The 14,499-nt window shown below is 36.6% G+C and overlaps 2 protein-coding genes across 2 annotated transcripts in view; one reads left to right on the top strand and one right to left on the bottom strand.

The window, feature by feature from the left end:
• LOC146139178 (phosphofurin acidic cluster sorting protein 2-like) overlaps positions 1-14,499 on the top strand; it is a 28,384-nt gene that overhangs the window by 9,009 nt on the left and 4,876 nt on the right. Inside the window, exons 9-15 of the mRNA XM_083391727.1 lie at positions 1,239-1,317; positions 1,948-2,007; positions 2,430-2,538; positions 11,470-11,612; positions 12,051-12,274; positions 12,946-13,100; positions 13,757-13,997. Coding sequence (XP_083247853.1) covers positions 1,239-1,317; positions 1,948-2,007; positions 2,430-2,538; positions 11,470-11,612; positions 12,051-12,274; positions 12,946-13,100; positions 13,757-13,997 — 1,011 coding nt within the window. The remainder of the gene's footprint in view (positions 1-1,238; positions 1,318-1,947; positions 2,008-2,429; positions 2,539-11,469; positions 11,613-12,050; positions 12,275-12,945; positions 13,101-13,756; positions 13,998-14,499) is intronic.
• Positions 4,826-5,873, bottom strand: LOC146139179 (intelectin-1a-like). The gene is made up of 2 exons (XM_083391372.1): positions 5,316-5,873; positions 4,826-5,056 (listed from the first exon to the last, which is right to left on the bottom strand). The coding sequence occupies exons 1-2, from the start codon at positions 5,817-5,819 to the stop codon at positions 4,826-4,828; spliced, it is 735 nt and encodes a 244-aa protein (XP_083247498.1). The 5' UTR covers positions 5,820-5,873.

Here is a 14,499-nt window from a genome sequence, read left to right as displayed (position 1 = left end):
AGGGTTGCCATACCGTCCTTATTTTAAAGATTTGTCCTTATTTTGAAAAGCCAGGTCTTAGAAAACTTAAATGTCCTTATTTCTAAGAAATGTCCCTTTTTTGACCTGCGTCCTTATTTTGTCTTATTTCCAACTATTACAGAACTTCGATCGTTTTCCTCTGGTAACCTTTGTTGCATAATATTTTATGGATGCAGTGCAGTCGGCACTTGGATTAAAGCAGTAAAGAAGGGGTGGTCAACACGTCGATCGCGTCGATTACGTGCCAGATTTCTAAAATAGCGTTCTTCAAGCAACATTAATAGTAGGCCTAATAGAACGAAAAACAAACCACAAACCTTGATAAACTGCTGGAGCAAATCGTTTCTGCCAAAAGTATGGAATGTGATGTGACACGGCTCGTATACATACAATGCATGTACAAAAACGTTTTTTAAATGCTAATCTAATTTTTCGGTTGTCCTTATTTTGGGTCCATGTCGATGGCAACCCTGACTATAACACTGCTGGATGCTTTAGGATTTTCGTGCAAGCAAGGTCAGTCTACTCTAGAATAACAACCAGCCTACAGGAAGGTTCGAACGCATGACCTCCAGGCATACCAGTACCGTCGCTCTACCAACTGAGGTACACTGGCTCAGAGGAGAGCAAGTCGAGAAACAACCATAGCACTACAGTCTGCTGCATTCTGTTTATAAAGCTATAGTTGTTCATGAAATTGAAGTTAATCTACCATATTTTGTGCATATCATAGCTTTGAACGAAAAAGAAAAATAACAATTGCTAACCATAGCGTTTACTGCACGGAAAAAGTTATGCTGTAATACAGTCCACGCAATATCCAATTTTTAAATTCTTTGCAAACATGACCACAAGATGGCAGTCACAAGCGGCAGCGTTAGTGATTTCGCGTTCATTTTTCATTGCACTGTTTTTTCGTGACGATTCTTTCTGCTTACTCTAGTTGTCTTAATAAGTGCTCACACTCCAAGAATTACATCGTTTTTCTGGCTTTTGTCCAAATTTGAGGCTAACAAGACAAATATTAGTTAACTGAAACTAACTCCCTTTTATAGCAAGTTGGTAAGTATCACCAAAAATGCTAAGTTGCCGTAAAAACAACGCCAAGAAACAACCTACTTTACCACACAAACATGTTCCCAATGTTGTTGTTGTTTAAAACTTTAAACAATCTCCATTGTCATTGCCATTGTCACATTGATTGTTGTGCGTTCCAGACCATTCTTCGACCGATTGTCTCACTCCAGCTCACAAACTGAGATTAGCAGCTTACGTGAACAGACCAACAGTGAACAGGTACGTGAAGCAACCAATCACCTCTACAATAAGCAACCTTATGCGCCATTTAGAGCGCCGTTTCCCCTACATTTCAGCCTTTTTTAAAAGGGCCTATTTAAAGTGTCATGGAGGTAAAACTGGTACAAAATTGACACCCAAATTTTATTTTGAAAGGAACTGGTATCTTTGAAGTAAATAAAATGTGATAAAAAATAGTGCGAAAACAATTAGTGGTTATAACTTATATTAGGTGGCTGAAAAATGTACAAAAATTCAGCTAACTTTAATGATATATTTAATGTATAACGAAATCTGAAAATTTCACAAATTGAGAGATTTAAACGAAAAAAAAAAATAACTCTTAAATGAGTGAAATACATTAGGGGGCAGAAATAAATCTGATTTTTTTGTGTTTTAAATTGTCTAAAAAATTAAAGAAAAAACTGTTAAAATGTTTAAAAATGTAGAAACAAATAGATTTTTTCGTATCTGTATATAATTTTTTTGTTAACTAAAAGAAAGTAAAAAGTAAAGTTAGGAGTGAATGTGTAATGGCAGTATTATTCCCATTAAAAATATAATTTGTACGTACAGCGTAATACACGCCACATTGTATTATACTATTGGTTAAACTTGGTTATGTTGCAGGTACTCTACCAGCCAGGATTACTGGAAAGTCAGGAATTTCTCGAAACTGAAGAAGAAGAGGTAAGTTGTTAAATCTGATACATTTATGTGGTAGTGCCTTCCTACTGAAAAAAATCACCCCCTTAAAAAAACTGCATCTTTTTCAAAACTTAAAACAGTTGTGGTGTGCTAAACAATTGCTTGTGCCGTTTGCAACCAATCGATTTTCGTCCAGTTAAAAATACATTTGAAAATATCAAGTTAATATAAAACTGATTTCTTACATTTCCAGTACAACCACTTTTTCACGTTTACCGCATAACTTGGCTTTACGTGTCCATATTAATCTGCTACGTGTTTCACCTTGAAAGTAAAAGTGTTTGAAACCACCAATCGGCGTTTAACCTTAGTCCTTTAACCTTGCATGTTCGCATTTTAGTGATAACAATCCATACAATTTGCTGTTCCATATTTTACTCGTCTATTCCGTATTTTGCTTGTAGCCTCCCACTTGCGACCAAGTGAAGTTGACCACCTGGGCCGATCAAGAACTGATCGAACAAAAGCAGAGGAACAACCACGCCAATCACACGCACCTTTGTGAGGTTACAGGTGAGATACGATCACAAAAGTTTTTTTTACCTAAAAACTCTAAAAAGGCAGCCCTAACCCATTTTATTCTGTTTGTTAAATTAAAAAAACACCCTGGTTTAATAGGGTCTGCGAACCAAGGACTTTAAATGTTTTAAATCCTTGAATGCACGACTGATTTCAGTGAGCTTGTCTAACGCGACCGCTATAATATTAACTAGTTTGTTAGCACGGCTTTAACAGATTCCCAACCGTAACATTTTATTTGTGAAAACGACAAGGTGTGCTGTTAAAAAGCTATGTGTCGTTGGTATGACTTTATAGGCCAGATCACAGTGATACACATAATGCAGGGATGTCCGACAATTTAGGATGGGAGCCTATGCGCTTGGCAAAGGAGTAGTATTGTTACTCGACTGACACTAGGCTGGAATCCCTGACGTTCGGATACTAAATTAAAATAAAAACTCCCACATGGGCATGACTTATAATCCAACACAGCATTTCAATCTTGAAACGTAAACTTATCAAAATATAGTGGGATAACAACTGAAGATAGCTAGATTCCTGAGACTTCGCATATTTTTGACAAAAAAAGTGATTTTTCAGGTTTTAATTGGATATATTTAGCTTGTTTGTATTTATTTCACGAGGTTTCGGGTTTGATTGCGATAGTTTATGTCCAAAATATCCTGTATCGTCATAAAATGTCATCGCATATGTCCCTTTTCTTTATGAAGTATTTTGATAAGTTATGAAAATCACCTATTTTGTGTCTTTATTGTTTCCCATTGACTTACGCCTACGGCTTACTAAACTTGATAAGCCCTGCCAAAGTGACCCTACTAATATGTGGCTTTGTCTAGTATGGATTTTACTATATAAAAAAAACGGCTTGGTTTGTCGTTTTATTCTAAACACACCCCTAAAAGTTGTTCTCTTCTGTAGAAAACACTGTTTTAGATTGTTTTTGTAGCTATTCCTATTTTTAGGTTCTTTTTGCAACTATTTCTATTTAGTTTATTTTTACAGCTGTTCTTATTTTCGGTTGGTTTTGTTTCTGTTTCTGATTTCAGGTTATTTTTGCAGATTTCTAAAGTTTGGTCTGGGTTGCTTCTGTAGTTAACTTAGTTTTAAAATGCTATGTAGTTGCATAATAGCAGATCATTTTGAAGACTGGAATTTTTTATGAGCCGCCTTTTTTCATAAGTTTTTATTATTTAAACATTTAGCCACCACGCGTAAGGGCGTTGTGCTTAGCTTCATTTAACCAATGTTTGAGTTTGACGTTTGGCCGTTTTGTGTTGAAAATGTACGATAATATCGATTAAAATGCGATACTTGATACCAGGTGGTTGTATAGGTGCTCGTCCGATACTAGCGTCGTATCGATTCTTAACCGGCCGGTACCAAACTAATATAGCCAGTCAGTTCAGCCATGATTTGCGACAAAACACAGCAAATCTTTTCTTTAAATACTGTAGCAGTTTTGGCTTAAAACACATTACTTTTGCTCGTTTAAATTATATTAAAGTTGTTTATTTGAACTTTGTAAACGGTAATTGGTTTCGGATTTTTGCCCAAAACAAAAAAATATGAGTCTATAGGTTAACCGTAACTTTAACACCAGACACAATCACCAAAGTGTTCTACTTAAACAGTAGACTTAAAACCCTGCAAAAAACAGTTACATAAGCACACTTAGATCAAGTTTATTGCTCCGCGAAAAATCATCTGAAACTTAATAAACAACATTATGTATGGTTCTATACCTGCACGTATGGAAATGGCTATTGGAATAGAATGAATGGACACTTTTTAAAATTTCATTTGACGAAGGTCTTTTGTATAAATGTCTTGAAAGTGGACCCAATTTGAATCTAGGAAATAGGTGCTTTAATTCAATAAAATTTTGCGAAAATTTAGGTAAAAACTTGCGCTAACCATTTTGCATGGTGTTTGTTTTGCTTTTATGTTTTTTAGGTAAAATAAAGGTAGATATGAGTTAATGATATTCAAAGAATAAGGTAAAAATTTTAAAGTTTAAAACATTTACTTTAAACGTCAATGACTTGATTTGGAAGTGATTTGCCAAATCAATCACTTTAGCATTGAGGTGATTTGCAAATTACTCGACCAGAACTTAAATTCAGAATGACTTATTTACAACACTACACAACAAATTTTGATTGAAGTTCATAGCGCTACAAAGTTCAAATTTGCAAATTATTATTTATCAGTGTTTGCGTATAGGAATATGTATATACAGCTTATAGAATAGAGTTAATATTCCATAGCCTTGATGCTGCTAACGGTAAAAAATGAGAAAGGTCGATTCGATGAGAAATTTGTCGACGCTCCAATCCGTGTGTGTTCCGTATCCGCTGAAGCTCCAACCAGCAAAGTCACCGCAGTATTTAGCATCCACATTACTGCCAGTAGAACCTAAGCTGTAGTGTTCCGTATGACTGGATGAAGTACTGACCTTGTGACCAGGACCAAGCGCATATGCACTTTGTTCCGTGTTGATGATCCGAAACTAAACAATATAAACAAAATATAGCTGTATTTTGTACAACTGAAGCACCCTCTAAGACCGCGTAGCTCAGTTGGTAAAGCAACAGTCCTGGTATAACTAAGGTCGATCTAATGGCAGACCTGTTTATAATTATATTTAGCCTTACCATGTGAGGCAAGATATATATAATTGTTAGTTAATTTTAAGGGAAAATCCAAAAAAATTATAGCTAGCATAGTTTTTCGCAATGGTTTTCACCGTTGAACAGAATATGACATACCTGCATGTAACCAGGGGTCATATATTGACGGCAGTGTGGTCCGAAATGTCCAACGTAATCAGATGCGGTTCCCTTATCCCATACTATAGGAAAAGCTGGGCCGTTGCCAGAAGGAAAGGTGTACGCACCAGAAATAATCGGGTAATGGAATTTGTAGAGGTTGTGAAGGTTGCCTTGATAGGCTTGCAGAAAGCCAGAGTTGGTGCGATATCTCAGGTAGGAGTTTTTCCTCCAATTGTCCAGCGGCGTTTCGTTGGGGACCTGCCAAATCATTACGTCACCCGCATAGATGCTAAAGTAACCCGGGTTTTTATAGTCGTCGTCAGTAGCTGCTAGGACGTTGCCAAAAACGTTATGGTTCTGCCAATTTGGACTGGTCTTCTGGTTCGCGGAGTTGCCCTGTTCGCTTGACCATTTATCACCAGTTGTACAGCGACCATTACTATGTGCGTTATTCTCATGTATAGAAGCCACCAATGACCAGCCACCCCCGTTGGTTACCATGTCGCAGTAGGTCTGGTATTCGAGGCCGTTAGAGCTGGCCAAAGTGTAGATGCCGCTCGGAATAACACCGTTAGCATCTCGAATCGCTTTGCAAGACTCGTACAAAACTGTAAAAAGAAAGCCAAACATAATTATGAAAACCTCATGCATATCTGTTCTCTAAAACTGTTTTTTGTATTTTTTTTTTGTGTTTTGCGATTTTAGGTGAGATATCTATACCTTACAACACAAATATAAAGTTACCAAAAAACTTTCGTTTACCTAAACCAAGTTTTTTATGTACATAAAGAGATGAAAAATTATTTACACACATAACCAACCTTTTGGAGGAGTTTCGTTGCAAGACACCAAACACACAAGTAGAGAAACAGTAACAGCTTTGATAAACATGCTTGTCGATTGCTAACGCCGAATAGAGAACTTCGTTGGCGCTTTGCTTCAAGTAATCGTGCTCGGGGATTTTTAACGCGCTATTCGTCAATCATTTTTATAGTTAACGGTCCAACTGCGTAGGGTGGTTATTTCTGAAGTACGAGGTTAAATAACCGTCAAATATTCTGTATGTTTGTGTACCGGTGGGGTAAGTGCTAAACGTGACGGGAATTTATTTCTTTTGACATTATCAAAAGCAACTAATAATTGAGTCTTATAGAGTGAAAAGCCAAATACCGAGGAAAAAATATGCCTTAAAACAGTTATTCGTAAGCTGTTTGCCCCAGCATTCCAGTTTACCTCAAAAGATTTTAAGTGTGCGGTAAAACACTTGTAATATAGTAAACTACATGTGTAATTAATAGGCGTGTATAGGTAAGTATGTCAGACTTGGTTTCTTACTATCCATTATGATATTTAACTATGTCAAGCAAAAATATAATATCGACTTATAATGTCAGACACATGGTTTAATTGCTTTGGTAGTTAATGTTAAGGTTAAGACTATCCCGCATTTTTGTTTCTTTTTTTTCAAAGAAAAACTAAAAAAGTTCAATAAATCGCTGCCGCAAACTCCAAAACAAAAGTCAAAACATTGAGCCTTCACGTCATCATGACGTCAATCTTATCGCGTCAAGCGTTTTGGCAAATAGGTTCGTGGTGCAAGATCAAGTGCTAGGCGTTCGAACTAAGTCTGTGGGAAGGCGAACTTTCGTAATAATTAATACGGCCTTTGTACTTCGGTTGTTCAACATTTCGTGGATGTGACCACAATGAGCGAATATTTATTACGAATGAACGAACAGTAAATCAGTACTGAAAAAGTTAAATAATTTCGAACGTACGCAGCTGACTCCACGTGTGAGCATGTGACTGCTGGTTCCGCATTAAATGCCATCATCTAATACAGGGTGGTCCAAGATTGACTGCATCGCGGTCCACAATATTTCTTGCATATTCTTTGCGGGCCACATAAAGTATCGGCTACATGCGCGGATCAACGATTTTCGTTTGGTCGGTGCATGAAATGTTTGAAAAGACGTCACAAGGCATCCATCGTCCATATAATCCCCCAGAAAAGACATATAATCCCCCAGGAACTTGCTGCTATCTTCCAATTTGTGCACAAAAGGAACCGAGTGTTATTAGGCTGGTAAAACCGAAAAATTTGCGTATTGGACAAAACTTTTAATTTAGAAGACTGCATTTCATAAGCGTAGAACGTTCGCGAAAACCATGCGCGTCTGTTACTAAATTTTTAAGAGAGATGTTGCATACTACACAATCGCTAAATTACAAAGACGTTATCGTTTTGCGCAAAAAGGTTTTATTAATCACTTTGATTTGGTTTAAATTGCATCTTGGAAAGGGTCAGGGCGTTCAGCCTAAAGGCACAGTGAGAATCTGTAAAACAATCCTTTCAAGCAGCGCGATATATTTTATCGTACATTTACTGTAAAACGCAAATATAACTTATAAGTTCGCAAAACAGCATTTTAGAAAGTCCCTATAGGACGCACAGCGGCTTCTCTCAAACCGGTCTCACACATACCAAAAATTAGGCGTTCTTGCCACCCCCTGGATCCGAATTTTGATCGATAGGAAATTGGTTTATTTCATGGTATAACCGGAAAAAAGTAATTATAACCAAATAATAACAGTGTGCTTACTTCTCATTTGTCACTTAGATTTATTTGATTAAACCCTGAATTGTGCGCATTGCAATAATTCAACATTGCTCGCGGGCCACGAAAAATGATGTCATGTGGACCGCGGGCCTAGGTTTGTACCACCCTGACCTAAGTAACACATAAGATGATGTCTGTAATTCGTATTTCGTTACCACGCGGTTAAACATGAAACAAAAAAATAAATTTCTGGACAATTGACAAAGTGCTTTCCTGCAATATGCTTACAGTTGAAAAATACACATCGACATGTATTTTAGAGCGATATCCTATATTTAGGGAAAAACTGCCACGGTGTCTGAACACTTTTCCATGCTGTTTGTTAAATTACAAATTATCCGGAATTAATAGGGCCTATGTACCAAGCCGACTTGGTCAACCAGATTTATTTTAGCTTTTTAGAATAAAATTTGCAAAATTAGAGCTTTTCAGTTTTTTTCAAATTAGATAAGAATAAGAATTAGATCATTTTAGTTTTTCTCAAATTAGATTAGAGTTAGAATTATACCGAATTCTTAAAACAACGAATTTCAACTGGAATTTGAACTAGAATTACAATTTAAATCGCAAATTATTCTTCTAATAAGAATATAAATGGTAAATATACGTGTGCTAATTTTTATGTCTTTTGGCATAGCAATGCTTTTTAAACTGTAAAAGTCACCTACAAGTTGATCCGACCAAACAGTTTTAATTTAAATTCTTTGTTTTGGCCAAAAGACCAAAAATGCCATTAAACAAAGTGGAATTTTTCGTAAAATCCGAATTAGATTAGAACTAGAATTGGAGCGCACGAGCAATTCACAAATTAGATTAGAATTAGAATTGGCCGCATTTTGCTCTAATTCATTGAATTAGAAAACTAGAATTATCTAGTTGTCCAAGTCAGGTACCAAGGACTTACATGTATTCATGCAATTTAAAATACTTGAATGCTCGACTGATTTCAGTGAGCTTTCCTAACGCGACCGTTATAATATTGATAAGCTTGTTAGCACGGCTTTAAAAGATCCCAGCCACATAACATTTTGTTTGTGAAAACGACAAGGTGTGCTATTAAAAAGGTGTATGTCGTTGGTATGACTTTATAGGCCATATATAGTAATGCACTCAAATGTAGGACTCGTCTGATAATGAAAAAAGCCCCTCACTTTGGGCTTGTTTGTGATCGGTTGTTAGGCTTACGTTGTAACCTGAGCATATACCGGCATTTGTACACTTATTTAAACATTTAACCATCACGCGTAAGGACGTTGTGTTTAGCTTTATTTTACCAATGTTTCAGTTTTTCGCCCTTTTGTGACTAACTTTCGGGTAATATAGGTTTATGCTTATCCAATACCAAATTAATATAGCCAATTCAGCGATGATTTTGCTACGAAACACAGCAATTCTTTCCTTTAAATACGGTAGCAGCTTTGATAAACATGCTTGTCGATTGCTAACGCCGAATCGAGAACTTCGTTGGCGCTTTGCTTTAAGTAATCTTGCTCGGGGATTTTTAATGCACGATTCGTCAATCATTTTTATAGTTAACGGTCCAACTGCGTAGGGAGGTAATTTCTGGAGTGCGGGGTTAGGTATTGGTCAAATATAGTGTAGCCTATGTTTGTGTATGCAAGCCGTAAGTGCTAAACGTGACGGAATTTACTTCCTTTTGCGTTATTAAGAGTAATCTAATAATTTAATCTTATGAGTGAACAGCCACATTCAATTGATTTTTGGATACCTATGAAAATATGCCTTAGAACAGTGATTCGTAAATTGTTTGCCCCAGCATAGTAGTCTGCCTCAAGAGATTCTCAAGTTTAAAACATTTGTAATATTGTAAAGGTAAACATACTAGAGCAGTGTTTCTTAACCTTTTTTGCTTAAGGGCGCACGTTAGAGACGTATGAAAACGTTGCGGCGCACCTTACGAGCGAAGCGAGCGCGAAATTTTTGAAGTGTACTTATATTTGTCTTAAATTTTTAAATTGTACTTATATTTGTCTTAAATTTGTTTTTTAAATTGCCTGCATTTTTTATTATATGGGTTTTATAGTTGCATATCTTTAAGTTTAAAGGGACTTCCAGCCTTTGAGACTAAAACGTTATTTTGTCCATTAAAGTCTTATTCCGATTAATTTTAGACTTATTTCGACATGGTTTTTCTTTTTGCTCGCGGCCCACCGGTTGAGAAACACTGTACTAGAGTGTCAGATTTGGTTGCTCACTATCCGTTAAATAATTGGTAGTATTATGGGATTAACTAAATCAAGTAAAAATATAATATCAACTTATAATGCCAAGTTACATGTTATATTGGTAGGTAATGTGAAAACTATGCCGCGTTTTTTTTTCTTCTTTTTTTGAAAGTGAAAAAGTTCAATAAATCGCTGCCGCAAACTCCAAAACAAAAGTCAAAACATTGAGCATTACAGGTCATCATGACTTCAATCTGATTATGTCAAGTGTTTTGGCAAATAGGTTCGTGGTGCAAGATAAAGTGCTAGGCGTTCGTGCTAGGAATTAATACGACCTTTGTACTTCGGTTGGTCATTTTCGTGGATGTGACCACGATGAGCGAATATTTATTACGAATGAACGAACGGTAAATCAGTACGTAGAGTTTTACTTGCTATAAGTTCAATGATTTTAAAAGTACGCAGCTGACTCCACGTGTTAACAGCATGTGAAGTGACTGCTGGTTTCCGCATCAAATGCCATCACTTAAGTAACACATAAGATGATGTCTATAATTACTAATTCGCAACAACGCACGAAACAAAAAAGAAAAATCTAGACCAGGGATGAAAAACCTTTTAGCAGAACGGGCCACATTGCCACTTTAAAAATTTCGATGGGCCACAAAACCTATTCAATTAAAGGGGTGACGTCATACGCTACGTCATATCGTGACGTGTTAAAACAACTTAACTTATAAACACTCGCGCCCTTCGAGAGGGAACTCGTACGAAACATAAAAGTAAATCTCGGCCTTATCGCGCGAAGCGCAAAAAATCGAGTTTACATGCCGTATCATGTCATGGTACGACACCTTTGGGCTGATATATTTCCTTAAAACGGTCCGCAAAATACACTATTTGCTTAAAACTGATGGTACAAGTGTTCGATGGATGTTGAAATGTAACATTAGACTCGATTATAGTCTCAAAAAAATAAAAGATTTGGCCTACACCAAATACTGCGCGTGATATAGTGATGATAGTCGAAAAAAATGTTTCTAATAAAGGATACTTAAAGTGAGAATAAGTGGTGGGCCGCACGTAAACATTAGGCGGGCCGCGGGTTGGACATCCCTGTTCTAGACAATTTACAAAGCGCTTCCAGCAATATTCTTAAAAAAAAACACACATAGACAGGCGTCATGACTCCACAGCTGGCTATGCTGTTCAAACCGATAGCAAAGCTTGTCGAAAAGGTTTCTTAAAACGTTTAGTAGAGTTTAAATACACACTTAGATCACTGTGTTAGTACTGTTTATCTGGGAAGAAAACTCAAAATATTTACAATGCCTTACTTTTTAGGGGCCAGGGCCAGCACCTCGGCGCCAAATTCGCCCAAAAGCCGTCGCGTTTCGAAGGAGGGGCCAGTCGGGGCCAACTGGGCGCGTTCGGCCTCGTTCAGGGAGGGTAACAACTGCACCCCCGGAACCACGGAACCAAGCCTGGTAAGGTTTGAATTTAAATGGGTCATTCCAATCAAATTTTACAGTTAGTTTTTTATTCCTTCTTATTTACAGTTGCGTCCCTTTTAAAACACATAGAGATTAATTTCTTCTAATGTTTTAGAAAGAAAATAAAATTTGATCACGATTTTGTGAATAGAGTTAAACCTCGCGACCCTTGTTTTGAATTATTGTGATTAAGTGTTTGATTTTATGTTTGTCTCGTTTTTATCAAGCTTTGCGTGATAATTTTTTTCCAATTTACTCACGATATTCACCAAATTGACTTACTATATTCTTAATGCCCAAAATCGACTCACGTTATTCATTCGTTTGTGATCGCATCTCACGTTATTCATTCGTTTGTGATCGCATCTCACGATATCCATCGGTTTGTGATCTAACATCACGATACCTTCATTTCACATTTCATTCCTCCAGCTCTCATCTTGTTTCGGATCCCTCACCTTCCTCGAGAAGTTGTCCTCCTTGGAAGACACTCTCCCCGGGAGCGTATGCCTCCTGGACGGGAGCCACCGACACTCCTGCCCCCTCGCAAGCATGATGACGTCACTAGCCCCTAGTCTCGCGCTCACCGTAGCAGCCTTATCGGTTCACGACGTGAGATCGGTGTTCGCTGGTATCATCGGTTTGCTGCAGAAATAGTGAGTGCCTTGTGACGTAATAGAGAGAAGTGTGTCCGATAATATCGGATCGGAACCGATACCCGATGTCGTTATATATATATTTTTATTATATTCAAAAAAACGTAATTATATTCAAAAAAACGTCGACTCAATATTTTAGGTCTACAAAAAAGTTTAAACCTTATGGCAGCCCAGTATGAAAGTATGGTCTAAATGTGGCCACTGAAACCAAAGTTTTCTGTTAATTTCAAAAGTTTTACTAGTTTAATGCGCAGATATCGGCGTCGACCCGATGTCTGGTAAAAAAATAATATTTTATCCACTGTATTGCAAGGCACTTAAGCCGTAGATAACCAATGTTTACATAAATGGCAAAATATGGATGCTGAATTAAACATATTCGCCCCCAACTTTTTATACTGTAGTGATATAACTGAAAATCCTATGTGATTATGCGATTTTTCTAAAATTCCTCACATAAGGTTTTTTTAGAATACATTTTGATTTTAAGTGCTTGATTAAAAAACTTTGTACTTTTCAACTTGGTTTATTTTTGCCATAGTGCACTCAACTTAGCTTTTAATATCCACGTTTAATTTTTTTCGCCATTTTTACAAATCTCCGACGTCATTAAAATTGTAAATTTCATTGGTGTTGAGTCTGACGCTTCTATGCGATCTTTTTTGCAGCATCAACAGCAACTCGCAATCCCCCGAACCAGTGAAGCTGATGATATTCGGCGCCGAAGCTTTTCTAAATACTGTGTTACGTCAGTATGTGGAACACCTCTCTGCAAGACCACCTGAGTGGCAATCATTCTTCGTATTCTATCTACTTCCACTAGGTATGTGTTACTTATTTTGTAATCCAGTTCTTGGACATTTTACCAGTTTCGATTAAGCTCCAAATGCTAAGGTCGTTTTCTACCTGCTCCCACTAGGTATATGTACTTCTTTTCCGGGACAAAATTTATGGCCAAAATTCACAGTTCCTTATTGTTCGCTCTGTGTGCTTCACGACTAGACGCATGATGTTATTTTTAAGATGATTTTAGCAAAACAATATAGCACCTAAAAAGCTTTAAATTGCGTGGAAATACGTGGAACACCTGTCCGCAAGACCTTAGTATTCTTCACGGTTTTGTTAGCAATTTGAAAATCGCCTCACGATAATTTTTGCCGCCTAATATTTTTAACGACTCACAGTTTGTTTTGTAAACTAGTCTTTACTCTTTACACGAGTTTTTAACCTTTAAACATTTTTGTTAAAGTTTTAACAATTTGGTGATGCGGTTGGAATCACGTCTCATGAAATTCGCCGTTATTTGACCAATGTTTCCTATTGAAAGTTTTGTCTAAAATGTTCGTGAGTTTAACTGCGTCTCACGATAGAACGCATCCATCGACTCACGATATTCGCCCCTTTTTAAATAACGTTATTTTTATGCAAACTTTCCAAACTTAAAACATTTCATTCAATTGTTCACGATTTCGTGACCAGGTTCAAATCGGGTCTCACGATACATCGCTTCCATCGACTCACGATATTCATCGCTGTTCGTTGAAAGCTCATGGAAGGACAACATCGAGAAAGTGGCCGAAGCGGCGCCGGTGGAACCGGGAAAGTCCCCTTCGCAGGACGCGGCGTCGGTGCTTTCCCGGATAAAGGAATACCTTAAGGACGCAAATGGTTCTTTACCATTCTCTGTCGCTGAAGCTATGATTACCTTTCGGCAAACCAGGTGATTGTGTTTTTTTATATTGTTTGATGTAAAATATTTTTTCATAAGTCTATTTAGTGAAAGGGGATGATATGCCTTCAAGTTTTGTTTGCATAATTTTCAATTCAGGCAATTACTAGTTTTTTATTTGAATTTTGAGTAAAAAATATTTGTACGAACCACGTTATCTTGCTAAATTTAGGCTCAAATTTCCAATATTTAAATAGCAAACAACTTTATGCCATTTCCTTAATATTGTTTTTTTATATTCTTTGGTGTCAAATCTCTTTCATATAATTATAGAGTGGGTATAATATTTTTTATTAATACTTTTGTTTTAATTACAATTCAGAATATTTTTTTTAGTTTTGTATTACAAACAACAAATATTTTACATTCTTGTTCATTTTTGCTCGAATTTACAAATATTTATAATACAAATAACTAGATGCCATTTCCTTAGTTTTTCTATTCCTAATTTAAAATTCGTTCGAATTAAAAGTTTTTTTTATAATGTTGTGTT

The sequence above is a fragment of the Ascidiella aspersa genome, chromosome 6 (assembly GCF_963924565.1).
Source record: "Ascidiella aspersa chromosome 6, kaAscAspe10.2, whole genome shotgun sequence".
Lineage (NCBI taxonomy): Eukaryota > Metazoa > Chordata > Ascidiacea > Phlebobranchia > Ascidiidae > Ascidiella > Ascidiella aspersa.
Note: the sequence above shows the minus strand (reverse complement) of the source record. Positions and strands in the feature narration are given on the sequence as shown.